The sequence below is a fragment of the Peromyscus californicus genome, unplaced genomic scaffold (assembly GCF_007827085.1).
Source record: "Peromyscus californicus insignis strain IS unplaced genomic scaffold, ASM782708v3 Scaffold_10__1_contigs__length_136768540, whole genome shotgun sequence".
Taxonomy (NCBI): domain Eukaryota; kingdom Metazoa; phylum Chordata; class Mammalia; order Rodentia; family Cricetidae; genus Peromyscus; species Peromyscus californicus.
In genome coordinates this window covers 26,572,574-26,600,125 of record NW_026294391.1, presented here as the reverse complement: position 1 = coordinate 26,600,125, position 27,552 = coordinate 26,572,574, and the positions used below count along the sequence as shown (strand labels likewise).

Sequence of the window (27,552 nt, the reverse complement as noted above, 5' to 3'; positions counted from 1 at the left end):
TGATTGGATTATGTGCTCACTGTTCAAATATCAACCAAACTGTAGTTCCTCAACTCTTATAAGTAGAATGGGCCCTGGGTGTTATAGAGAATATGGACTTTATGGAGCTTCCCAGTCCTGAGAAGGCCGAGAGACAGGTAGATCCCTGGGGCTTGTTGGCCAAGCAGCCTAGCTTTCTTGGTGAATTCTAAGCCAGTGAGAGACTCTGGCTCAAAAAAGAAAAGATAGACAGCTCCTGAGAGATGACAGCTGAGGCTAACCATTGGCCTCCACACACACATGCATGTGCACACAACACTCTCCTCTCCCCCCACCCCCAACAAGATAATCTAGCTCAATTCTGCCATTTTACTATGTCGTTTTACAGGTAATTAAACCCAAGCCAGAGAGTTAGTTAAATAACTTGGCCCAACTCCCCCATATGGATAGTAGTAGCAGATAAATGTCTAAAATGCAGGCCTGTTGATGCTCACCCAAGCCTATGCCATGGGGAAGAGGAGTGGAACCATATACTCGTGAAAGGAGAAGCACTTTGAAGAGTGGATTCAACAAGAATGGGACCATGTAATACCATGTATGAGGACATTACTGAATGTGTGAAGGCAAATAGTGCAAATGGAGAGAGAAGACAGGGACCAAAATTGAAGGGGCTTGAATGTGAACTCCTGCTCAGTACTACTCTTCGTCCCACTCACATGTTGGAAACCTTGTTTCAGTAGCTTTGGGTGAGGCCTAGGCTTCCATAGGGTTGTGTGTGTGTGTGTGTGTGTGTGTGTGTGTGTGTGTGTGTGTGTGTGTATACATATATATATAATTTTTTATTAAAAAATTTTCTTTCCTTTTACATACCAACCCATCCCCCCTCCCTCCTCTTCTCCCGCTCCCCCTCCAGTTACCCCTATCTCACCCCCTCCCCTCCTCATAGAGGGTAAAGCCTCCCTTGGGTAGTCAACACAGGCTGTTATACCATGTTGGGGCTAGACCTAGCCTTTCCCCTCCTGCATCAAGGCTGAGTAAGGCATTGCAGCATAAGGAATGGGGTCTAAAAAGCCAGTTTGTGTACCCAGGGTAAGTCCTGCTCCCATTGCCAGAGGACCCACAAACACATTCAGAGGGACTAGTTTGGTCCCATGAAGGCTCCCCAACTGTCAGTCCAGAGTCCATGAGCTCCCATTAGCTTGGGTCAGATATCTCTGTGGTTTCTCCCATCATGATTCTGACTCCCCTTGCTCTCAGAATCCTTCCTTCCTCTTTTCAACTGAACTCCAGGATCTTGGCCAAGTGCTTGGCTGTGGGTCTCTATATCTGCTTCCATCAGTCACTGGATGTAGGTTCTATGATGACAATTAGGGTAGTCATCAATCTGAGTGCATAGAAAGGCTAGTTCAAGAACCCGCTCCACCATTGCTATGAGTCTTAGCTGGGGACAATCTTGTGAGTTCCTGGGGTTTTCCCTAGTTGCAGATTTCTCCCCATCCCCTTAATGGTACACTCTGTCAAGATATCTCTTTTATTGCTCTCCATAGGGTTTCAAAGCCCCCTTTTGGCTATGATGGTCATCCACATTGGAGGGTTTCATTGGCCTTTTACCAAGCTATCAAATATGGAGGCTCACTTGGAGACTGCCAATATTTACTAAATATAAGCACTCATAACTTAGCATTTCAGACATGAACATATGCTTAAAAGAAACAAATTCTTATGCTAATCAAGAGATACAAAGTCCTACCTCTAAGCAAGAAGCTATCTGTAATTGATAGCTGTTGAGAGAGGAAGTATCAGTTTTCTTCAACAGAGTGACACTTGGTATATCAACCATACTCCAGCGCAGGGCCCATTCTCAGGAACAGTTGGCCAACACAAAATAGACCTCATGCTTGTTTATTTGTGTGTGTGTGTGTGTGCTTTTGCTATTTGGTTTGTTCATTTTTTAAAGAGAAGAACATGAAGTTGGGTGGGTAGGGAGGTGTTAGGATCTGGGAGGACTTGGGGAAGGGCATGTAATATGATCAAAATATATTGTATGAAATTCTCAAAAAAAATTAGAATACTCAGAAAAGGTTCTCAGCCCCAAATAAGAAATACATCAGTGTTCATCAGGATAACTGAGGTCTTTTCTTTCAATGGGACCCTGCACACAGTAAAAACAAATAACAACAACAACAAAAACACTGCTAAACACATCAACATGGATGAATAACACAGAACTATGCCAAGCATAAGTTCTTTTTAGGCAGACAAGCTGTATGATTCCATATGAATGCAACAAGTAATACTGGGTGAATGAAATCAAAGTAATAATTGCCTCTCTGTAGGAATATTAACTAGAAATGGGCAAGGTACTGGAAATCCTTAATATCTCAACTGGGTAGTGGCTACACAGTTACATAGACATCATGTAAAATACTGAGCTGTTAACTTACTCTCTTTACTGTGTACATAGATGACACATTGAAAAGTATAGAATTCACATTTACATTGGCAAGCCCATAAGGCTGCTGTAAGAATCTCGTTGCTTTCAAACATAAGATAAATAGAAATGTACAGTCTTGTGTTACCAAACTGGCAGACCACCTATTCTTGTTGAAGTCAGTGTGGTGCGGCACCTGTAATTCCAGTGACCCATCAGCCTTTGCAAGGCACAGCCAAATACAAAAAGTTAGTGAGGACAGACTGCAGCTGCGGTGGCATCCAACTCAGCTTTGCACAGAGCTTTTCCTGACTGCTGATGGCGAGTTCAGTCTGTGCTGAAACTCCGGGAAGAGGGTCCCTGCAGCTGCAGTTTTCCATTCCATGCCCTCCCTTTCCACTCTGTTCGCCTCCCCGAGGAGACAGTAAACACCATCTGGACCACTGCATTCACCAGCCCGGAAACCCAAATCTCTTCTTCCCATCAAGAAAATTATGCTCAGCCTGACGTGCCCTCCACCAGTGGGAACCAGCCATGGAGCTTCTGCCAGCTCTGAAGTTTGCTGGCCCTGAACAAACACAGAAAAGTATCTGTGGTCATTAGTACCTGAAGGGCAAAAAGGCAGGGTGCGAGCAAGATGAGGGTGAGTGGAGAAACCCTGTCTGGTCCACACAATAGCCTCATTTCTGGATCATTACTTTTCAGTCTCTGAGAATATCATCTGTACTGAGCAGTGTAGTTTAAGTAGCTTAGGAGAAACACATGGCCACAAATACTGATAACACTATCTTTATTTGTCCATTACTTACCAAGGCCAGCTCACCTGAGGACGGTTTGTTCCTTTAGAAAAAGACTCCAGCACCAGATGTATTAAGATGTAGGCCATATTCTTCAGATTCTAAACTTTTAAGAACTGTGCCTGTGCTCTTCCCAGTATACACTCTGGTCCTATGTATCTTTAACATACACCATCGAGTTGACTTAAGATAACTTATAATCTCTGGTCCACTGGACCTGTTTTTCTTAATTTAGCCATTTAGCATATGCTGTATCTGATAGTCTAATCATTTCTGTGTTCAATCTTCAGAACCTAAGATATGGTCAGCAATGTGTGTGAATATCCTACAAATATTTCTTTACTTGCTTGTTCAAACATGGGCTTTATTTTTTAACACAGTAGATAGTTGATAAGTGCATGAGAACAGGTTTTAAAATTCTCTCTCTCTCTCTCTCTCTCTCTCTCTCTCTCTCTATATATATATATATATATATATATATATATATATATATAAATATATACAATGAAGTTCACAAAGATGTGTATTTTCCAGAATAAAAGTGGATACCCACCACCACCAAGCTCCAAAGACATTGAACACAGAAGGACATTAATAAAGCTATGACAACTAGAAGTTAACCTTGAACAACATTTCCTTAGCCAGGCCAAAGAGAGCAATTGTGTTTAAGTTCATTGAAGGAAAACTTACAAAAATCGACACAATTTTTCTGTACAGTCACACTCGAATATCAGCTGTAAGAAAAGTTAACACTGTCCAAGGAAGACAAAGTTCCAAGAAACGGAGCCTATTTTTTCTTTCTCAAAGGTTTTATAGAGGGGCAGTGGGAACTTCTCTGTTTTCTGAAAGGGTCTGACTTGCTTCTAAGAAACATTAGCCTGAGGTTGAAACTATGGGGTGTGATTGTCCTTTTCACTGCTCAATTAATTTTTCAGGGAGGGAGAAGACAGGCTAGGCAATGATTTTTCTTCAGAAAAAATGCCCCTTGGTCTCAGGCTTAGAGATTTAATTCTCATTTGTCTCCTCCTGTCTCCACCATTCACTCATTTTTCTTTTCTTAAACTAATATGCCAAACTCCAGGAGTAATTTCCAGAACAAAACCATGCCTGGAAGGGAGTTTGAATTTGAGTAAAACTTCCCTTTCATGAAAACAGCTCTCCTGTGTCGTTCACTGAGTAGTCCACCACCCCAAGAGAGGATATTAACTTCCAGTCAGTACTTACCTGTCTGCGGACAACGCTGTAAGTGTGAAGACAGACACCCCCACTGAGGTAAGCTGTATGAAGGGGATCAGTTTGCAGCCAATCCTGCCAAATAGCCATCTGTCAGCCAGGTACTTGCTGGCATCCACAGGGGCACAGGTTACCAGTAGCAGCAGGTCTCCCAAAGCCAGGCTAGAGATGAACAGGTTTGGCACGTTTCGCATGGACTTGACTGTGCAGAAGATCTTGATCAGGGTGATGTTGCCAATGAGGCCTATCACGATGATAACCCCATAAACTGCGGGGATGACGTAAATGATTCCTGGGTAGAACCAGTTGTCCATCTTGGGGGGATTCAGACTTTGATTGACGGTGTTGTTGCAGTACAGGAAAGGGTCCACTTCCAGGTTCAGGTGGGAACAATTATTCAGAGCCATCTCAAGACTTCTCTCTAGAAAAGTTCCTTTAAGATGCTGCTTCTTAACTTCTGGTTTTGCAGTTAGGTGATGAAGGTAAGATCTGTGCTAGGCTCTTGATCTCCTTTAATAAAAACACTCTGAATGCACACACACTGGTATTCCAAACTCTAGCTCAGTACGTTGATGTTGGTTCTGCCCCAGCCTCCACACCACCAGTGAGTGATACATCTATCTGTAAATGCCCTAAATTAACAAGCAACAGAAACTCAGCCCAAAGAAAAGCTTAGGATTAAGCCCACTCTGTCCCAGTTCTTCCTACCTCCATTCTAGTCTGAGTCCCTCTGGCTGCAGTTTGCTAAGAACTTTTGGATTGCTATTTTCACACAGCATTTCCCGTCTTTCCTGATATGTAGAACCTGAAGGTTTAAAGTGGGTAGAAAAAAACTGCACCAAGAAAGCCTCCAATCCTATAGGCAGGATGCTTTGCACGTCACTGGCTTTCCCAGCAAACGGCAGCTCTCCTGAGCTGAGGCTTTGAAGAGGAGCCAGGGCCACGTATAGACAGCGAATGCCAGCCCCCTGCTGGACACTTCAATCACTGCCCAGCTGCCCGCTTTCTCCAAATGAGAATCAGCCAGCAGATTGCAACTCCTGTGGCTTAACAGATACCTTGCCTTTTCATTTAAGCCAGCAGCACCCATAGTCGGTATTTAATAAATGCTGCTCTCTGCAAAGACTAGGGCTATCTCTGATACTATCTCCATGAGTTCCTATGTGACTCATGACCCTCCCCATTTCTAATCTACACTAATGCATTAGAATGGTACCTCTGGGTCTCTGTGTGTGAGCTGTCCTACTTAGTCCCTTTGGAATAGGGACTGTTACTGAGAATTGCATGTACAGGATTCATACCTTAAATCTCCAGCAACAGACTTCAGGAAAACCAGAAGCACAATACACACGTGCTCTTTCCTGAGAATTTCCCAAGCCCCTGTGTTCCTTAACTATGGAGCCAGCTGCTGCGTGCTTAACATTCAAAGATCAATAATCTTTTCCAGAAAAAAATATGCCCTTTTTCTTCTGATCTAAAAACTGCCTTTTTAGTGTAGCTTTTGCATTATTTGGCAAGCTTTCAATTTCCTGTGAACTATACAACCGTTGTGGATTCTCCCAAGAAATGGGGGGAGGGACAAACTGGTGAAAGAAATAAGTTATGGCCGAAGGAATGCTGAGAAAGACTCTATTAAAAATACTATCAGAATCAGGCTTGACCTTTAGCTGGCACTAATAAATACATTATAAGGCTGTACCTTCAAGATGTCTGTGGAGCTGGCCCTTCCTGAAAGTTAGCTAATAACAGACGCTAGCAAAAGGCTCATTTTTCAGGACCCATAAGGAATAAAGAAGCGAGTGCTTGTTACCATGTCAGGGCCCATCAAGGAAGCTTCCAAGTGTGTTGTCATGGACACTTGTGGCATTTGATACCCAGGTGGCTGCTGTACCCTTTTTGTAATATGAAAGGCTCCTTACAGGCAGCATGCAGAAGACTGATGCTACATGCTTGTAGGTGGAAGGGTTTCTTAGTGGAGTCCAGCCTCGACAGTAATGAGTCAATAACCATGAGCCTAGTAGTGTCAATCAGTTGCTAGCAGTACAACTTACTGATGCAAGACATGAGTTTCAGTCCTGACTGACCCTCTCATTTATTACCTTGGCACATTGCCTGGGCAAATTACTTACATGTCTTCAGGTTCAAGTTCGTTATCTGTGGAGCGGGGATAATTTATGAAGGTTAATAAAAAATAATCCCTGGTAAGACCATATAGTATTTATTCCATTTGATTAATTTTAGCTACTTATCACTATTACCATAATTACCATTTGGGGATTGAAGGGAAAAGATTTGCTTTGGGACAGCTCAGAAGACTGATTGATCTCAAATCAATAGACAAGAGTTCCACTCACACCGGTGAATCACCAACGCCTCTATTTACATGAGGGAAATTTACAGCTTCTAGGTACTACACATGTAAGAGGCTAGACAGTGGTGCTGAGCAAGGGGACCACGTTTTAGACACTACCACTTTTCTAGAATGAAGCAACCACCCTTTCTTCAGAAAATGTGATACTTGATGCTGAAGGTTTGCTAAGTATGTGCTAGGGCTTTCTGAACAGATACAAAGCGGCATGTGATTAGTGGCACAAAGGAGGGTTGGCACTGAGCAAGAGAACCACTCTAAGCCCCGTTATAAAGGTCACTCAAAGTAGAAGAGGAGACCGGCAAGGGGAGTGCAGCATGAGACACAGCTGGAGGCAAGCTGGTGAGACAGTGTTGAATCCGATGTTGTTGCTCCGAAGTTCTGCCTACAGAGTTTGGGTGCACAAAGGGGACTTGTGGGCATAATTTCTCGTTATTCGTCAGATGCCTCCATGTGCTGAGTCAGTCTGACTTCTTAAATCCACTTAGGCTATTAGTGTTTCTTCCCATGTAAGCGGATGTGGGCAGGTGTTGCTTTCTCAAAGCTGTCGCTAACATTATGCCTTCCACAGCAGAGCAGTATAGACTGTTCTAAAGGTATTTTAAGATTGAAGGTGTATTGAGGATTGATATCTACTATTTTCTAGATTCAAGGATGTTAAAAAAAAAGCTAATCATGGAATTCGGAAGCCACTTCAACTAATTATCTATAAGGACTCTGTCCATCTCTAGTGTTGTGTCGTCTTCTAGGCAAACACTGAACATATTCAGACCTTTCCTTAGCTTGTTGTTTAGTGACGAGTACGAGATGTGTGTGACTTAGGAGAATGACATGGAACAAATATAAACAGAGTCCCTGGCCTCGAGGAAGCCAGTGTCTCAATAGGATTGGAATGTGACAAACGTCTTTTCCTGTGTGTTGACAGAAGGATGTCCCTTGTGCTTCCATTGCGGTCAACAGAATCACATTTTCTACTCTTCCAAAAGAGCTGCTCTTCTGGGGAACTTTAATATGAGAGGGGCAAAGATCTGTTGAAATTTAGGAGGGTAGCTGGATTCCATAGAATCAAAGAGAAGAGAGAAAGTTTCTTCCAATGGTATGTGCTGGTATTATGTTTTCCACCAACTAAAATTCTTGATAAGGCAATAATATATATACACAATTAAGGTGAATTAGTTACAGTGTGAGTGTGTCCAGAACAGAGAAGGGGGAGTGCAAAATAAAATAAAGGATATTAGATCTGTTGGGGGAAGACTTTTCAGTGAAGATTTCAGGCTGGACATTAGCCTATAAGATGCAAGTCTTAAAAAACAAACAAACAAACATGTGGGCCTGGAAAGATGGCTCAGTAGTTCAGAGTGTATACTACTCTTTCTGAGGACCTGATTTCAGGTCCCAGCACTCACATCTCACAAATTCCAGCTCTAAGGGGACTCCATGCATTTAGCCTCTGCAAGAACCCACACCAACATGCATGTACTCCCACACAGATACACATACATACATAATTAACAAAAAAATTTAATCAGCAAGATTGTCAGGGGTGCATTGTTAAAATACAACTTCTGAGCCCTACCCTATATGTGCTCATTTTAAATCTTCAATGCCAGAACCCAACAGTCACTATTTTTCATTTGAATGTGCAGAGGAGTCCAGATCTTTGCTGTCCTGGGGGCTGATGAGACAAACAGCATAGGCCCTAGAGATCATGTCATCATGACAGTACTTATTGTGTCCCTTCTGCTGAGGGAGTAAGAAAGGGAACATAGTTAAGAGCTTACATTGTTGTTATGGGTTCTTGCTACCCAAGAGTAAATCCTTACGCCTGCAGCATATGCATGACCTCAGGGCTAGGGGCATGGCTCAAATGGTTGAGGCGTTTGCTTAGGCCTAGCAGCCTAACTTCAATCCCTGAACCCCACAAGGTGGCAGGAGAGAACTGACTCCAGAGAGTTGTCCTCTGACCTCCATACTGTGTGGCACATTAATGCCTGTGCATGCTCAAATAAATTAAAAAATACAATTTTAGAACTGCAGAATCCTAGGCACTACCCCCAGCCCTCCTGAAGAGCTACATTTAAAAGAAATAATCTTCACGGTAACACGATGCATGTTAAAGTCTGTGGAACATGGATGTAGCACCAGGAATATCTGGGAGCAATGGTTGAGAAACCAGGATAGGAACAGGAAATGGGCATGAGGCTGAAGGCTTGCTCAAGTTCAGCATGGAACCAGGAACTGAACCACCTCAAAATTCAACTAAGAACCACTTCAACCCTGCAGCTCAGGGTGGTAATGCATGCCTATAGTCCTAACACATGGGAGTCTGAGGCAGGAGGATTAAGAGTTCCACATTAGAAAACAAGTAGATAAAAAAATAAAACATTGTATTGGGGTTTCTTCACATCACTGATAATGGCTGTGGAGTTCCCCCAGATTCCTGATAATGGCTGAGAGTTGTCCCAGTGTCTTACACTACATCACTACATCCAGGAGTAAGGCTCCAATCACGGAAATCCACCTGCCTCTGCCTTCTGAGTTTTGAGATTCAGGGTATGTGCCATTGACCCAGCCATAGGATTGATTTCCTTCCCCTTTGTTTTCGGAATATCACTCTGAGAATAAAAAAGCAAGGACAAGACGGCAGTCAGTCTAGAGGGAAATTCTGAACCTGGTCTTGTGACAACTGAATTCACTATAGGAATGAAGGAAGGTGAGTGAGTCAATGGAAAAGAAAGATGAAGACAGAGAGGTGAACGCTGAAGAGAACCGAGAACAAGAATGCTAAAGGCCCAATAGTCCAAACACACAGCAAAAGAGGCAAGAGTAGAGTGGCATTTGGTTTGGATGAGAAGGTGATGTGCTGAAGGTCGGTGAGCACTGGGCATGGTTTGAATGTGAGCTCGGTGACAGCAGCTGTGCCGAGAACTGCAGCAACTCTGGCTTGAAAAGAATCTGAAATGTCAAATTTTAGTGCAGCAGCAGGAACAGACAAGGCAGATGACTCTATCCAGACCCTACAAAACTGGGATTGTTTCAAGTTCCCTTTTCTGTTCTCAACACTCTGGGACTTTTCATGGGCTGGGAAACTTCCGTGAAAGATGAAGGGTGTGTTCCCAAAGAGTGAGTGTTGGCTTGAGCCTTAGGAAGCTGCAGAAATAAATGCAGATGGCCAGAGAAAGCCGGGAGAGGAAGCCCACATTCTTAGCTCACATCAAAGCTAAAGGAACAGGCAATGTTGTGGTTTTTAAGTCTGCCTGTTCTTGATGTGTGTGCTAGATGACCTTGATTGTCAACTTGATGAACTTAGAATCACCTTGGGAACAAATCCCTGAGCTTATCTAGGAGGGAGTTCCTTGATAGGGTTAATTGAGATAGGAAGGCCAACCCTAAATGTGGACAGTACCAGTCTATGCTTTGGGGTCCTGAATTGGATATAAAGAATGCAAGGTAGTCACAGGAATTCATGGCTCCCTGTTTCCTGACTGCTGATACAGTGTGCCCAGCTGCCTCAAGCTCCTTCCACAGGAACTTCCCCTACATGATGGACTGTACCCAGGAACCAGGAGCCAAAATAAATGCCTCTTTCTTTAAGCTTCTTTTGTTAGTATTTGGTCACAACAATGAGACAAGTAACCAACATAGAATGTGTCTCCTTAGGAAACTAGGATTAATTTTCTTTCTCTTGGATGTGAGCTGTACTTAGTATCTTGATTCTAACAAGCAAAATGTTGAAGCAGGAATAGTGTACAACTTCCAAGACTAGATGAGAAAAAGCATCACAGCCTCTTCTTTGGGGTCATTGGAGGAAGCCAGCTGCCATGTCATGAGGACACTTGCTATGGTTCGAACGTGAAATGTCTCCCCACAGGTCCATGCATTTGAACACTTGGCCAGAGTTGGTGGTGCTGTTTTGGGGGAGGTTATGGAACCTTTGGGACATGGGACCTAGCTAGACGATCTAGTCTGACAGAGGAGGGCCTTGAAGGATGCCCTGCCTCTAGTTCTGATCCTCCTCAAGGTCCCACAGCCCCAGACCAAGGCACCATGCCTTCCCCCATCACGATGGAATGTAGTACCCTCTAAATCATAAGCCAGACAAACCTCTTTTCCTTGAAGTTGTTTCTATCAGACATTGTCACAGGTCCTAAGAAAGTAACCAGCAAAAAAACATTAAAATGGCCTTACTGATAGGCCTACTTGATGAAGAACTGAGATAGCTGTGGGTCATTTTAGGAGTGGGGCCCCTAGAGACAACTGTGCCTTCAGATTCCTGAAGCCTTAGCCAATACCTGACAGCTTCATGACAGCCCCTGACTCAGGACACCCAGCCAGACCACTCCCAAATTTCTGACCACCAGAGACTAAGTTGAAAAATGTTTGTTACTGTTAAACCACTGCTTGATGGGCATTTGTTATACCACAATGGATTCCACTTGGTAAGTGGGATGGATGGACAGGAGAAAGAAAGACAAACCACTAAAAAAGACAAAAGAAAAAAAAAGACCACAAGAGGCAACTTGAACCTTGAATGTTTAGACAGGGTGTTCAATGAAGGGAAAGTCTGGTCAAGTCTGGAGAAGTTATGCCAACTGCAATCCATTTGTCGTCTAAGAACACCAAAGTTTCTTATCTGGATAAGATGTATGTATTTTGGAAATAGTATAAATGAGCTGAACTTAGCTGCTCAGCCACCATATATCTGGAAATGAGACAATTTATATGCCATCTCTGTATCTGCTCAGTGAGCTTGGGCAAGTCAAATCAATTCAATGAACATTATTTGTAGCTGAAGTGTTCTGCGCTGTGGTTTTCCAGCTGTGAAATACAGGGACACTTTCCCCTTGCCTATGCCCCAGGACAATAAGAGGTACCAGTCCTGACCAGTAACAGTTACAACATGCAGGGTAGGCACCATCCTAAGATCAGTCATTTCTTCCCAGTCTTTTCCCCCTTCCCCCTGAAGAGTAATAAATGCCCTGAAAAGCATCAAGTTATTTCTGCCTATCCATAATAGATGTCTGACATGACAACATGTTGTCAGGATGAATCCCTTTTTAAATATTTTACTTTGAAATAATTTTAGGTTTACAGAAAAGTTGCAAAGACAGAGCAAAGATTCCAGATATATCCATCACCCAACTTCCCGTGGTGTTAATATCTTACAAAGCTAAGAGATTCATATTGGAATAATGCTATTGTCCAAATGATAGACTTTATTCAGACTTATAGTCCTTCTACTGTCATCTTCTATTCCAAGATCTAATCCAAGATGCTTCATGGTAGTTAATCATTATGATTCTTTAGACTAGTGCCGTATTGGTGACAGTTTCTCAGACTTTCCTTGTTTTCATTCTCTCTCTCTCTCTCTCTCTCTCTCTCTCTCTCTCTCTCTCCATTATTGAGGATTGAACGCAGTTTTTCTTTTTCTGTACTTTAAAGAAGTTTTTGACAGGCTGCCCTTGACCTCACTCTGTAGCTCACACAGGCCTCAAGTGTGTGGTCCTTCTGCCTCGTCCTCCTGAGTATCTTTCATTTCAGACCTGTGCTACCAGACCTAGTTTGATCTAAACAATATTTTAGAGAGTACAGGTCAGGCATTTTGTAGAATATCCTTCAATTTTGGTTTTCCTGACACTTTATTATTAGACTTGGGAAATGAATTCTTGGGGAAAAATCCACAGAAGCAGGGTCCTTTCTCATCAAATCTTATCAGGGAGTGTGTGTTAATTGCTTCTATAACCAATTAGCATCATTGATGGCACAAAAGAAGAAGAATGTGTTCTCTCAATTCTGTGTCCTAGAATTCTGAAATGAACCTTTAAGACTAAATTCAAATTGTTGTTCAAGCAGGTTCCTTCTGGAGGCTCTAGTACAGTGAGTGGTTTTCATAGGGGTAGCATATCAGATACCCTGCATAACAGATATTTACATTATGATACATAACAGTAACAAAATTACAGTTATGAAGTAGCAACAAAAATAATGGTTGGGAGTCACCACATCATGAAGAACTGTATTAAAGGATCACAGCATTAGGAAGTTGAGAACTACTGCTCCAGGGAGAATTGGACCCAGTATTCCTCAGCTTATGGCTATATTACTCAGTTCCCTGTTTCCATCATCACATTGCCTTTTCTTATATAATCGAGCTTTCCTCTGCCTCCAACTTATAAGGACCCTTGTGATACACTGGCCCCACTCAGATAATCCAGCATAATCTCCACATCTTAAAATTCTTAATAAAAATGTTCTTTTGTCATGTAAGGGGGTATATTCATGCTGGGTCTAGGACCAGGGCTTGGATACTGCTGGGAGCCATTATTCAGTCCACAACAGGGTATTTGCTATTCCATGTCATTCCTCAGTGGCAATATTAAACTTGACTGCTTGGTTAAGGTGATGCCTGCTAGGATTCTCCATTGTGAAGTGATATTTTGGGTAACAGGTTCCTCTTAATTACTAGAGATGTGATTTTACTTATGTATAGATAAAGAATGGTGTTGACATTATGTAGCTATTCAGTGCCATATACAAGAAACGCCATTCCCTGCCAGACCTTGTTCTAGGTCCTAGAAATACAAAAATTATCAAGCAGTGGGCTCTGTTTCTGAGGATCTAATTGACTTCTGAGGAAAACATTTTAAGTTTCTTTAAGGAAAATTATCTCATAGTTCAGTATAAATAAGCATTCCTTTTACACCTGAAATTTACTTCAGTAATGTTCTTTGGTTGTTTGATGGGTTTTGGGCTCTATAAGGGGCCAGAGAGATGGTACAGTGGTTAAGAATGTGTAATACTCTTGCAGAGGACTGGAATTCAGTTCCCAGCACCCACATTGGATGGCTCATAACCGTCCATAATGCCAGGTCTAGGGGATTTATGCTCTCTTCTGGCCTTTTTGGGAACTGCATTGATATATGGGAACAAAACTGGGTGTGGTGTCACAGACTTTTAATCTCAGCACTTGTAAGGCAAGAGGATCAGGTACTTGAGGCTATCCTGGGCTACATAATAAGAACCTGTCACAAAATGATGAATAAGTAAATAAAGATTAAAGTAAAATGTTGTTCTTATACTTTCTAAAGTATTATTGAACTTACTGTATTTCTCATTTTTATATGCTCTCTTGGATTCTCTTCTCAAGTATAGAGTATTATTTCCCAGAAAAACACTTAAAGATTGCATTGGGTTTCTCCTAAGAAAATATAGTTTTTATTTTGTTTGTAGCAGGTTTTACGGAACAAATGAGCCAGGCTGAGCTTCCAGACTCTAGGTGCTCATGGAACTAAAGAGAGTCCAAACCTTGTATTTCATCCCTCACCCCAGTCTGTAAAATAACACCCCATGTTCTTCTTGAAGGAGGGTGCTAGGAAAGGCTTACCCATAGATTTTTTCCTCCAAATGCCAGTATGGCACTTCAAACTCCGAAGTGGTTCCATGGGAACTCTCACTCAATATAAAACTGCTGTTATTTTTGCTGCTTGAAGGAGTCTCACCTTAAATTAACTCCAAGTCATGTCTGAAATATATTTCCCATGCCAGCTTCTTCAAGTCAAATACTCTTGACGTGGAGAGGCTACAAAACTCACAGGGAATTGACCAGTCATAGACTACAGGATTCATGGTTCCCTGTGCTCCATCATATGCAGCAGAGATATTCTACTCAAATTGTTTTTTAGCTACCTGCCTTTGATTATGTCATTTTAAAATAATATTTTTACTAATCCTTTGAGAATTTCATACCATGTATTTTGATCATATTCACCCCAACTCCCTCTGGACCCTCTCTACCCTCATCTCCCTTTCTAATTTTGAGTTTTCTTCTTGAAAAAATTTTTTTTAATGCTTGGAGTCCAATTTATGTTGCTCAGCTACTCTCGGAAGTTCGGCCTGCCCTAGAATGTGGTTGACATAGTAGGTGTCACACTATTAAGACAACTAATTCCTTCTCCCAGCAGCTATCAAATGCCAACAGGTCTTCAGCTAGTGGTAGTGTTTCATGCCCACCTCTCCTCCATCTGGGGATTTTATCTGGCTGGAACTCGGGGAGGTCTTGTCAAGGTGTCACAATCCCTGTGAGTTCATCTGTGCACCTGCCCTGTCGTGACCAGAAAATAATGATTCCGAGAAGCTGTCCACCATCTCTGCCTTGCTTTCTGTCCCATCTTCTTTGAAGATCCCTGAGCCTTGTGGGGTGGAGTACTATAGAAAACCCATTGAATTCTGAGCATACCACAGTTCCTTATTCTCTTCACATTGATCAGTTGAGGGTCATTTTATAAAACTCTTTAGGCTTCCATGTTTTTATATACAAAGGGAATTTAAAGAATGTGATGATTTGATTTTCTTTCCATCCTTCTCATTGCAAGATTCAAAGGCAATAACAAATAACAAAGAATTTGACAACCTATAAATTCCTAAACAATTTCAAGTGACTATGTAGTCAATTATTATCGCATTTGAGACATGATGGTGATCTAGATTGTCTTTTAAAGTCATTATTTTTATTGTTTAATTAATTAATATTTTTCAATAATTTTTGTCTAAAGCAGAGTTCAGTAGACTTTTTGTTAGGGGGCAAAATGATAAATACTTTGGATTTTGTGAAGATTTAAGGCTGACTCAGGGAAGACCCAAGAGACAGTAGGAAAATGAATGAGTGTGTTTGTGTTCCAGGAAACTTTATTTATAAGATGATACGCTGACTCACAGAAACTTTTGGGAATAGTTATGGCTGAAATGGTGTGAGAATCAGGACTTGCTTCAACATCATCAGGGAAGTGGAGAACTGTGCAGAGGCAAAATCAAGACAAGACTGGGTTGACAGTTGCTTAAGACTGGTTGTATGTGGAACGCATGCTCTTTATGTGTTTCTGTATGTGCTTGAAACTCTCCATGATAAACAGGCTTTTCCAGAGTCAAATTTAATTCATCATGAACATGGCTCATGGTGTCATCCATGGAACTCCTCTCCTAACTGGAAGACCTCTGATGAGTAGGAAGAGTGGAAATTCTACAGAAGGGTAAGCCATCAGTCCACCCGACCAGTGTCCATTGCCAGTGCTCTACATCAGTCATTCTCGAGGTCCTAGAATGAAGTGGCATGGGCAGCAGGTGATTTCAAAGTGGCTGCTGACTTGTCTGTCTGGGGAAATGCCTCATAGATGCACTGGAAATGTTCTGTTTTTACTGCCTTCCTACTAAACCCTTTCTCATTTCATTCTTTGGACATTATATTTTGTTTCTGAGACATGTTCCTGCTATATATCACTTGACTGGCCTAGTTCTGCCTTTGTAGCCCAGGCTGACCTTGAACTCATGGTGATCCTACTTCATCCTCCAAGAATGCTGAGGTTAGAGGCCTTCTATTACCACACCTGGTTCTACATTAATGTATTGCAGACTTGGTTGTGGTCCATACAAGCCAAGCTAGACAGAGAGATAATGACTAGTGCAAGACCTGTGGAAAGAGCTAAGGACCGAGGACACAGTCACAGAAAGAACCATGGGGCAAGGCTGTCTGTACCTCCTTCCAAGAGAGAAGATGTGCTGATATTGTGTTCCCCAATATATCGTGCACCCTAATAAACTTATCTGGGGTCAGAGAACAGGACAGTCACTAGACAGACATAGAGGCCAGAAAATGGTGGCACACACTCCTTTAATCCTAGCATTCCAAAGGAGAGATCCGTCTGGATTTCTGTGAGTTCAAGGCCACACTGGAAACAGCCAGGCATGGTGACACACACCTTTAATCCCAGGAAGTGATGGCAGGAAGCAGAAAGGTATCTAAGGCGTGAGGACCAGGAACTAGAGCCTGGTTAAGCTTTTAGGCTTTTGAGCAGCAGTTCAGCTGAGATCCATTCGGGTGAGGAAACAGGATCAGCTGAGGAACTGGCAAGTGAGGTTAGCTGTGGCTGGTTCTGTTTCTCTGATCTTTCAGCGTTCACCCCAATACCTGGCTCCGGGTTTGTTTTTATTAATAAGACCTTTTAGGAATCCTGCTACAAGAAGATGGGGGAGGAGAAGCAGTATGGCTGCATTTACACAGCTAATAACTCGGTTTGGAAAATTGGGAGCTCAGCCACAAGTTTCTACTTCTTTTCAGGGTAAGGAGTTAGAAATAGAGAGATAGCCATGATTCAGAGTTCTCCTGGGAAGCCACCTGGACAAAAAGAAATAAAGAGAAAAGAGACACGCTGAGACACAAATGAGTAGAAACTGTGGATAAAGAATTCGAGAACCGAAAATGTAGCCAAGAAAGAGAGGGGAGCGAAAGGAAAGATGGAGAATCCAGCAGCTGTAGCTTCCACTTCTTCTTCGGCAAAAACGCATTTTTGCTTTGTTTCTCTTTTTGTGGGGTTTTTAACCTCTGGGGAAATAAACACGATGCTCATTTCCTATCTCCTGTCTACAGTCACATTTCTTTAATATCAAAGTAATTTAAGATAAAGAGTAGAAAGGCACAGAAGCTCGCAGATTCCCAACGGTGACAGGACTGCAGTTGTGTTCCCTTTGCAATAAACAAGGTGAGACATCCTCCCAGAAACATGCAGCAAATTATGCTTCATTTTGAGGGAAATGCTGCTTGGTTTCCGAATGACTCATGGCAACACCGACCATGCGGCTACTTCCCATCTCATGACAAAGAGGCTTCTCCCAAGACTAGAGAGAGACTAGGTACCCTTGCTGTCCATTTTCCTCTACTACACCCTCTCCCTGTCCTGACCCAACTCCTGCTTCCTCTCATCAATAGCGAGAAGCCATCTTTTTAAAAGGAGCGGCAATCTGCTGTGATGGGCTTGTAGCTATTCAGCCGCACCCATTCTGGCCCTTAGCTCAACGGTGGCGGCGTGCTTGCCTGGTACATCCAAGCCCTCTGAACCAAAACTGTGAGCTTTCCTTCTTTTCTAAACTCTCTTTTTCTCATGATTAATGAGCCATGGGAGTCTTCTTTGAGTTTCGTACCACTGGACCAATTATCAAAGCACATTCTCTTCCTTAATCAGGGTCTGAAAATGTGGGAATCTTGGATTTTAAAAAAGAGATCTGTGAGACTCCTCCCCCCAACGCGAGCTAGAAGGCCAACTTAAGAGCAGGTCTCTTTTTGTCTATAACAAAAGAGACTGGTTGCCAAGCACACAAGCCTAACAGAAGAAAGTGAGTAACTGTACAGGTTTCAGCAGATGATAATGTTTGTGTGCTTCCCCGGCATTTTGTTTAAGACTTGGTGACTTCGAATGACTTGGGGAGTAAAACAAAATTAATTTTTGTAAACATTCAATTGAAAAAAATTGTTGAGCTGAAAACAATCAGGTCAGAAAAAGAACAAGAAGAGGCTTTTGTTACTAGGCAATCCAGAAACAACACAAACTGTACTCTGGAAGAAAAATGCCTTTTACCCCTTCCCAGAAACCAGGGCACTCAGCTTCCTCCTGGATATTCAGCTGATCAGATGAAAGCAGGCATTCTCACCTCTTTTTAAAGTTGTGTGTGTGTGTGTGTGTGTGTGTGTGTGTGTGTGTGTGTGAGAGAGAGAGAGAGAGAGAGAGAGAGAGAGAGAGAGACAGAGAGAGACAGAGAGACAGAGACAGAGAGACAGAGACAGAGAGACAGAGACAGACAGACAGACACACACACAGAGGGGAGTGATTGGGGGTGGGGCTAGAAGAGATCATTGAGCCCCCTAGAGCTGAAGTTACAGGTGGTTGTTAGTTACCTGATATGGGTGCTGGGAACCAAACTTGGGTCCTCTGCAAGGGCATCAAGCGCTCTTAACTTCTGAGCCATTACTTTGGCTTCTACTTACCTGCCTGCCTGCCTGCTGCATACTTGCCTGCCTGCCTGCCTGCCTGCTGCCTGTGCACCTGCCTGCTGCCTGTGTGCCTGCCTGCCTGCCTGGCTGCTGCCTGCCTGCCGCCTGCCTGCCTGCCTGCTGTATACTTGCCTGCCTGCCTGCCTGCTGCCTGCCTGTCTGCCTGCTGCCTGCCTGTCTGCCTGCTCCCTGCCTGCTGCCTGCCTGCCTGCTGCCTGCTCCCTGCCTGCTGCCTGCCTGCCTGCTGCCTGCCTGTGTCTGCTGCCTGCCTGCTGCCTGCCTGCTGCCTGCCTGTCTGCCTGCTGCCTGCCTGTCTGCCTGCTGCCTGCCTGCTCCCTGCCTGCTCCCTGCCTGCTTGTCTGCCTGCTGCCTGCCTGCTCCCTGCCTGCTGCCTGCCTGCCTGCTGCCTGCCTGTGTCTGCTGCCTGCCTGCTGCCTGCCTGCCTGCCTGCTGCCTGCCTGTCTGCCTGCTGCCTGCCTGTCTGCCTGCTGCCTGCCTGCTCCCTGCCTGCTGCCTGCCTGTCTGCCTGCTGCCTGCCTGCTCCCTGCCTGCCTGCTGCCTGCCTGTCTGCCTGCTGCCTGCCTGCCTGCCTGCCTGCTGCCTGCCTGTCTGCCTGTCTGCCTGTCTGCCTGTCTGCCTGCTGCCTGCCTGCTGCCTGCCTGCTGCCTGCCTGTCTGCCTGCTGCATGCCTGCTCCCTGCCTGCTGCCTGCCTGCCTGCTCCCTGCCTGCTTGTCTGCCTGCTGCCTGCCTGCTCCCTGCCTGCTGCCTGCCTGCCTGCTGCCTGCCTGTGTCTGCTGCCTGCCTGCTGCCTGCCTGCTGCCTGCCTGCCTGCCTGCCTGTGTCTGCTGCCTGCCTGCTGCCTGCCTGTCTGCCTGCTGCCTGCCTACTGCATACTTGCCTGCCTGTCTACCTGTCTGCCTGCTGCCTGCCTACTGTATACTTGCCTGCCTGTCTGCCTGTCTGCCTGCTGCCTGCCTGCTTGCCTCCCTCCCTCCCTCTCCATGTAGTGACTTAGGTGACTTCAGATTCTCCTGCCTAGCTCCTACATTAACCTCCTAAATTCTCACTCCAAGCTCTGCGTCTAGTCTAGAATATTTGTAAGTTGGAGCATGATAGCCAAGGAAGGTAGAAGCTACAACTAACACGCTCTGGATTTTGAACCTTCTGAAACAGACACCATCCTTGGTCTCATTTTAAAAATGAAGAAACAGAAGTTCAGAGGTTTTTCATAGTTCACTTGGGATCACACAGTTTGTCAGTACTAAAGCCTGGTTTCTAACTTAGGCTCTCTGACCCAAAGTTCATATTCTTCCATTTTTTTTTAACTTTATCATTTAAAACAACTTGCAAATAAAATAAACACCACATACCAAAATTAACCAGACCCCAAATCCGTACATCTCAATGACTTTCTATACAGTTAGAATAGTCATTCTTTCACTATTAAATACATTTTATGCACTGATCCACCACCAAAAATGAAAAATCCATGACAGAATTAGAAGTAGAAAAGCAATTATCTTTGTGTCCTCCGTCATAACTTGTGCCCATTACCTGCATTCAGTCCTTCGGCATCCCCTACACTTAGCATTTCTTGTTCTCTTTCTTCATGTTACACTGTACCCACATATACGTGTGTTTACATATATACATATAATATTGGCTAGATTTCACATATAAGGAAATCGTCTGTGTTTTTCTTTTTGAGATTGTGTGGCCTTACTTAATAGTTTACATTCTAAGACCATCTGTTTTTCCTGAAAATTTTGTAATTTCATTTTTCTTTAATGATGAACAATATTCCATCATATATGATATATATCAAATAAATCTCATTATCCATTCATCTGTTTGTGCAATCATGTCAATGCCTATTCTTTGCTATAGTGAATAAAGTAGCAATAAACATTGGAGTGCAAATATCTCTATGGTAGGATACAAAGTTCTTTAGGCATATAACCAGGAATGGGAACTCTAGGTCATATGGTATTCTTATTTTTAATTTTTTGAGAAATCTCCAAACTGGTTTCCACAATGATTATACTAAGTAGTACCTTCCCCAATGGTCGATAAGGGTTCCTTTCTCTACACATTGTGTTCTTAATAGTTATTCTGGTTCCATGGACTTCAGCTTAAGAATTCTTGCAGCCAGAATCAGATATTTTTAAAATTTCAAATAGACCCTAACTCCTTCACAACTGAGAAAACTGAAAGCTAGAGAGATTAAGGGACCATCACAATCAATGAATGTTGTTTAGATTAAAAAAAAATGAGGCTTTTGTGAGCTTAGCTGTGTTTCTTCTTCCACCTCCCATCAGGATGCCGTTTTATTTTGTTTTGTTCTGTTTTGTTTTGTTTTGTTTTGTTGAGACAGAATTTCTCTTGGCTGTCTCTTTGTAGTCTTGGCTGTCCTGGAACTCACTCTGTAGACAAGGCTGGCCTCGAACTCACAGAGATCCATCTGCCTCTGCCTCCTGAGTGCTGAGATTAAAGTTGTGCGCCACCACCTGGCTCCGGGATGCTCTCTTTAGAGTCATTTCATTAGAGGAACCTTGACACCATCAAAGCTGCATCACTCAGATTGTATGTCAAGACAAAAATGTGTTGTCCAGCTGAGAATCTGCAGCTGTTAAGTACTTTCAAGATCTACCTCTGCTTTCTAGTGGGAGGGCTCTTACTTTTCTTAGGAAGCTATCAGTCAAAGACTCAACATGGCAGGCATACCAAAACCTGGTCATTTCTGCCCAGTGCAGGACTCTCCTAATGGCCAATATTTGTGACAGAGCTCCCATTGGCTTGGGGGAGTCTGTCCGAAACTGCTTTATGGTCCCAAGCTCTCCACAGTCCATTCTGCTTCATTTCCCTCTTACTTCTTGCAGGTTTTACTGGTGCAAGGTCTCTCTCAAGTAATTTCTGGGACAGGAATCGTGTGTGTGTGTGTGTGTGTGTGTGTGTGTGTGTGTGTGTGTGTGTGACATACACTAGCATGTGAGGATTCGCCTGACTATGCATTTGCTTGTGGAAGCCAAAGACTGACATTGGGTGGCTTCTCCTATCCCATCCCACCTTCTGTTTTTGAAACAGAAACTCTTGCTGAACCTGGACCCCAAAATTTTGGCTATACTACATGGCCTCTGGGATCCTGATATCTCTGCCTCTCCAGCATTAGGATTACAGACATGTATGCTTTCCCCACCACACTTGTGTGAGTGCTGGGGAGCTGAACTTAGGAGCTGATGCTTGAACAACATGCATTTTAGCCACTAAGCTGTCTCCCCTCAGGCAAACTCTTTTGGTGTTTCTAACATTGAACATAGAAGAAAATAATCCAATTTAGAGACCAATCATTTGAACAATACTTTTACTCCTTTCCTTTGTCTGACATGTGTGAATTCTCTTAGTATTGATATATAATTTTGAATTTTTAAAAGTTTCCTTCATGAAAGTAAGTCTCAAATTAACATTAAGAAATTCTTGCCGGGCGGTGGTGGCGCACGCCTTTAATCCCAGCACTCGGGAGGCAGAGCCAGGTGGATCTCTGTGAGTTCGAGGCCAGCCTGGGCTACCAAGTGAGTCCCAGGAAAGGCGCAAAGCTACACAGAGAAACCCTGTCTCGAAAAACCAAAAAAAAAAAAAAAAAAAAAAAAAAAAAAAAAAAAAAAAAAAAAAAGAAAGAAAAAAAGAAATTCTTACAATCAGAGACTAAACAGTACTAGAACCCAGTAAGTGCCCTTTTCTGGCCCCCTCAGACACTGTATGCAATGAGGTGCATATAAACTCATACAAGCAAGCACACACACACACACACACACACACACACACAAATAATAATAAATAAATAGTAATTACTTTTTAAAAATGAATTATTTAGAAGACATTTTATATTTAGTGGTGTGTGTGTGTATGAGAAAGAGAGAGAGAGAGAGAGAGAGAGAGAGAGAGAGAGAGAGAGAGAGAGAGAGAAGGTGCCCATAGGCTAGAGGCATCTGTTATTTATTTATTTATTTATTTATTTATTTATTTATTTATTTATTTGGTTTTTTGAGACAGGGTTTCACTGTGTAGCTTTGGGCCTTTCCTGGAACTCTCTCTGTAGCACAGGCTGGCCTCGAACTCACAGAGATCCACCTGCCTCTGCCTCCTGAGTGCTGGGATTAAAGGCGTGCGCCACCACCGCCCAGCAGCTAGAGGCATCTGATCCTCTGGAGCTGGAGTTACAGGCAGCTGTGACCTTCCTGACATGGGTGCTGGGACCCAAATTTGGATGCTCTGAAAGTACAACAAGTATTTTTAACTGTTGAGCCACCTCTCCAGCCCAAAATTGTTACAATAATTAAAATACAGCACATTTAACTACATGGAACTGTATGTTTTGTTCCTTTGTTGATGAGATGGTTGAGGGATTTTTTTTAGGCTCTTTCAGAAGTGCCCTGTAATTTTTCTCAGTGCTGCTTGCAATGTCCTAAGGATCTTTTGCCTTCTCCTCTATCCAGCAAATCTCTTATTGTTTTACTCCATGTTCAAGTGTCACTAGTCTCCCAAAGCTTCCTGGAGTCCTCTGGGAAAACTTGTCCTATAACATCACTATCAGCACTACCACTATCACATCACCATCACCACCACCATCACTTAACCACTGTTGACAGCTCTTGGCTCCGACTCAATTTTTATAAGCATGCAAGAGCATAGATATTACTGCTGCATCCATTTCATGGGTGAGGAGCCAGAGGCACAGAGAGGTTTGAAGCCACGTACCAAGAAAGGAAAGCAAGAGCCCGACTTCTAAAGACTATGTGATAAAGTTACAACTGTGAACATCAGGCCCTGTTCTTTGCTTTCCCTAGACACCTAGTCTTAAGAGATGAATGACTTGCAAAGAATGATCAATAGTCAGCAGGTCTGCCTGGAGGGAGAAAGAGTGAGAGAGAGGAGACTCATTAGTTCTGCTGTGGATAAGGTTAATCCTGTGGATAAACTTGATCCTGGCGAGTTTTCAAGTGCTTCTTGTTTTCCACTCCCTTTGTTGACCTCCCTCTCTTTTCTCTATTCTCCAATTCCTTAAAATGCAAAGCACAAAAACTGAATCCAGGGGTTTAATTCAGAAACAATGTAATTACTGTTATGTTATGCCATTTTGAGCCATAGTTGACACTCCCATAAAAGACAGACTGATAAGAACAAACCATAATATTAATTTATTCAAAGTTTTAGTGGCACAGGAGGCATTAGAAATAACCCAGAGAAAATTATTCTTGTGATAAAGTTCCACACCTTCCAAAAAAGGACAGTTATGTAGATGTGTGATTGTACTTAATAGTAACTGGTTGAGAGGAAGCTCAGCAAAGCCAATCTGTTCATATTCTTCTTGGCCTTTCTTTGGGGTAATCCCTTCTTCATAGGCTCTGGGCAGTATCTCTCTGGAATGAGAGTCTTATGATCTAGTGCCAAACAAGGTAGTTCAGAGAATTTCTTGACGGCAAGGTCATATGGTTAAATATGGGAGGAGGACCAGAGCCATTTTTTAGGATTTTTGGCTGCCTTGGGAAGACAAGATCTGCCTGGGGGAGAGGAATTCCAATTTCTATAGCCTGTCTCAGGAAAGAACAGGGGACAGGAGAAAGCAGGGTGGGCTGTGAGCATTCAATGATGCAGAGCAATACTCAATAAACAGTGGTTTGTTTTCCTAAGAATATTGCCAAATTTTCCATGTAATATTTAAAGTCATCTCCATTACTATCTCTTGAACCAAATTCCTGCAAAATTAGCCTATCTTTTATGGATGGATTTTGTTTTTTTCTGTGATTGCACTGTGTTTATGTGACTAATAATACAAAGTTTGTTATATAAGGAAATTATTTATCATAATACTTTTTAAGGAGGCAAATAAAGTCATTTGATAAGGAGACTGATGTGTGAAATGTACCGGAAGAAACAAACGTCATTGGCAAGTAGGAGAAACTTTTAATTCATGATATGATGAGGAGATGTTAGAGTACTAATAAGGCATGAAAGGATAAAATTATTATTAGTTGGAATGTGACCTTCGGGTAATTGATGTCTATGCCTGTGAAGGATTGAAGTATTAGGGGAAATGACTTTTTAAACAGGGATTACATTTATCCACACCTTCACTCACTTATCTGTGCACCTCTTCATCTACCCATCCATTTGTTATTTACTCATCTTCTATCTGTGCATCTATCTTTTTCACTCATCTATCAAATTACTATCCAGCCATTCATCTATCCACATCCTTCCAGTCATCTGTCCCTCTCACTGACTCATTTCCAGAAATAACATGTTCTTATCATGTGGGTACTTGCCCTTGAATAAGAAAGAAAATAAAATCGTCTGGATAGATGGTTCTGCAGTTAAGAGCACTGGCTGCTTCTTCCAGAGGAACCAGGTTCAATTTCCAGAACCCACATAGCAGCTGTGATGGCTAGTTTTACGTCAACTTGACACAACCTATAGACATCTATCTGAGAGGAGGGAACCTGAATTAAGAAAATGCCTCCAGAGGACCAGGCTGTAGGCAGACAAGCCTGTAGAGTAGTTTCTTAATTAGTGATTGATAGGGGAGGGCCCAGTCAATTGTGAATGGTGCCGTTCCTGAGCTGATGGACCTAGGTTCTATAAGAAATCGGGATGAGCAAGCTAGGATGAGCAAGCCAGTAAGCACTACTTTTCTACAGTCTCTGCATCAGCTCCCGCCTCCAGGTTCCAGCCCTATTTGACCTCCTTCGATGATGAACAGTGATATGAAACTGTAAGGTAAAATAAACCCCTTTCCTTCCCAAGCTGCTTTGGTCATGGTGTTTCATCATAACAATAACTCTAACTAAGACAGAAATTGGTACTAGGATAATGGGGCATTGCTGTGACAGACCTGACCATGTTGTTTTGCAGAGGATTGTGGAAGGACTTTGGAACACTGGGCAAGAAATGCCATTGAGTGTTCAAAGTTTGGTGAGCTGTTCTATGGGAGCTTAGAAGAGAGCTCAGAAAAATGCAGATGATGAAGGCCTGGCTTGTGAAGTTCTAGAGGGAAGTTTGAGAGTCACTTAAACACTATTGGGGCTATTGCATATTTACTATTTTGAACTGTGATATGGAAGTGTAAGCCAAGTAAACCCTTTCCTCCCCAAGTTGCTTTGGTCATGATGTTTCATCACAAGAATAGTACCCCTAACTACTACAGAAGCTCACAACCATCTACAACTCCTGTTCCAGGGAATTTGATGTTCTCTTCTGGCCTTTTAGGGCACCAGATATGCACATGATGCACAGACATATATTCAGTTAAAATACACATATACAGAAAATAAATACTTTTTTTAAAGAAAAAAAGGTATGAGATAAATGTGCTTGAGTTGTGAAAGTCTTCATAGTTTCTAAGTGTGAGAATTCATATCTGACAGAAAAAAAACATGCCAAGTTCCTGGCTATAACAGGGATAACATTTACTCTGCCATTGAAAGATCCTTGAAAAATTGGCAAGTTGCCAAGAATGGAAAAGGCATCATATGTAGACCATAATGCTAGGAGAGAAAGCAAGTTGTACTCTTTAGATGGTGACTATTTCGGTTTAATAAGATGATGGCAGATTAAGTGTGAAATATATATTAAGAAAGATCATGGGAGATGTATAACCATATATAACTATGGGCTGGAAATGTTGGTGTCTTCTTGGCAGGCGCAAAAAGATACCAAGAGTTTTCTAAGTAGTAGGCAGCTACAACTCAGCATGAAACAAATACTTTTAATTAATTTCAATTTTTAATTGGCTACTTAATAGCTAAAATATACAAGGAACTCTGAAATCTTTTTAGATCATAGCCTCCTGTGTGTTTATAATTTGTTCATGGCATCCTGAGACCAAAAGAAAACCTTAACAATTTCGTTTATTAAGTTCAAACAACTTGTTAAATATTTATTTGTATCCAAACAACTTAGTAGTATTTGAAACAATAACATGAACATGTTTTAAATTTTGGCAAAAAAGTTCATTGTTGAATAATTATGACTAATTCTCCAGTGGGATATGTGTGTCTGTTTGTAGCTGAAGGTTTCCTGTGCCCCAGCCTGCCAGCAGTTGGGACAAATCTCTCCCACTCGAGTCCCCCAAGTAAACATACAGAGGTTTATATAATTATAACTGCTGGGCCATTAGCCTAGGCCCATTACTGACCAGCTCTTACACTTAAACTCAGCCCATTTCTGTTCATCTATATGTCGCCACATGTTCTGTAGCTTTACCTGTGTACCATTACATGCTGCTCCCTGGACAGTGGGCTGGTGTCTCCTGACTCAGCCTTCCTCTTCCCAGAATTCTCCTTGTCTGCTTATCCCACCTATACTTCCTGCCTGGCTACTGGCCAATGAGCGTTTTATTAAACCAGTGTACAAAAGCATTATTCCACAGCATCTGTTGGATACTCAGAATTTCTCCAACCTTTTTTTTTTAAGTTGGCCCTCTGTCTGAGGGTTTACTATTGCTATGGTAAAACACCATGAGCAAAGAAACCTGGAGAGGAAAGGGTTTATTGAACTTACACTTCCACATCACAGTTCATCATCAAAGGAAGTCAGGAAAGGAACTCAACAGGGCAGGAACCTGGAGGCAGGAGCTGATGCAGAGGCCATGGAGGGGTAGTGCTTACAGGCTTGCTCCTCATGGCTTGCTCAGCCTGCTTTCTAATAGAATCTAGAACCACCAGCCAAGGGATGGCATCACCCACAATGAGCTGGGGGCTGGGCCCTCTCCCATCAATCACTAAATGAGAAAATGCCTTACAGCTGGATCTTCTAGAGGCATTTTCTCAACTGAGGTTCCCTCCCTTCAGATGACTATAGCTTGTGTCAAGTTGACACAAAACTAGCCAGGGCACCCCCACACCTTCACTTTCTGTTCCACACTGCTTT

At 42.8% G+C, this 27,552-nt stretch overlaps 1 protein-coding gene across 1 annotated transcript in view; it reads right to left on the bottom strand.

The window, feature by feature from the left end:
- Grpr (gastrin releasing peptide receptor) overlaps positions 1–5,248 on the bottom strand; it is a 40,490-nt gene extending 35,242 nt beyond the window's left edge. The window contains exon 1 of the mRNA XM_052718914.1: positions 4,432–5,248. Within this exon, the coding sequence (XP_052574874.1) occupies positions 4,432–4,847 (416 nt within the window). The 5' untranslated portion in view covers positions 4,848–5,248. The remainder of the gene's footprint in view (positions 1–4,431) is intronic.
- Between the last annotated feature and the right edge of the window lie 22,304 nt (positions 5,249–27,552).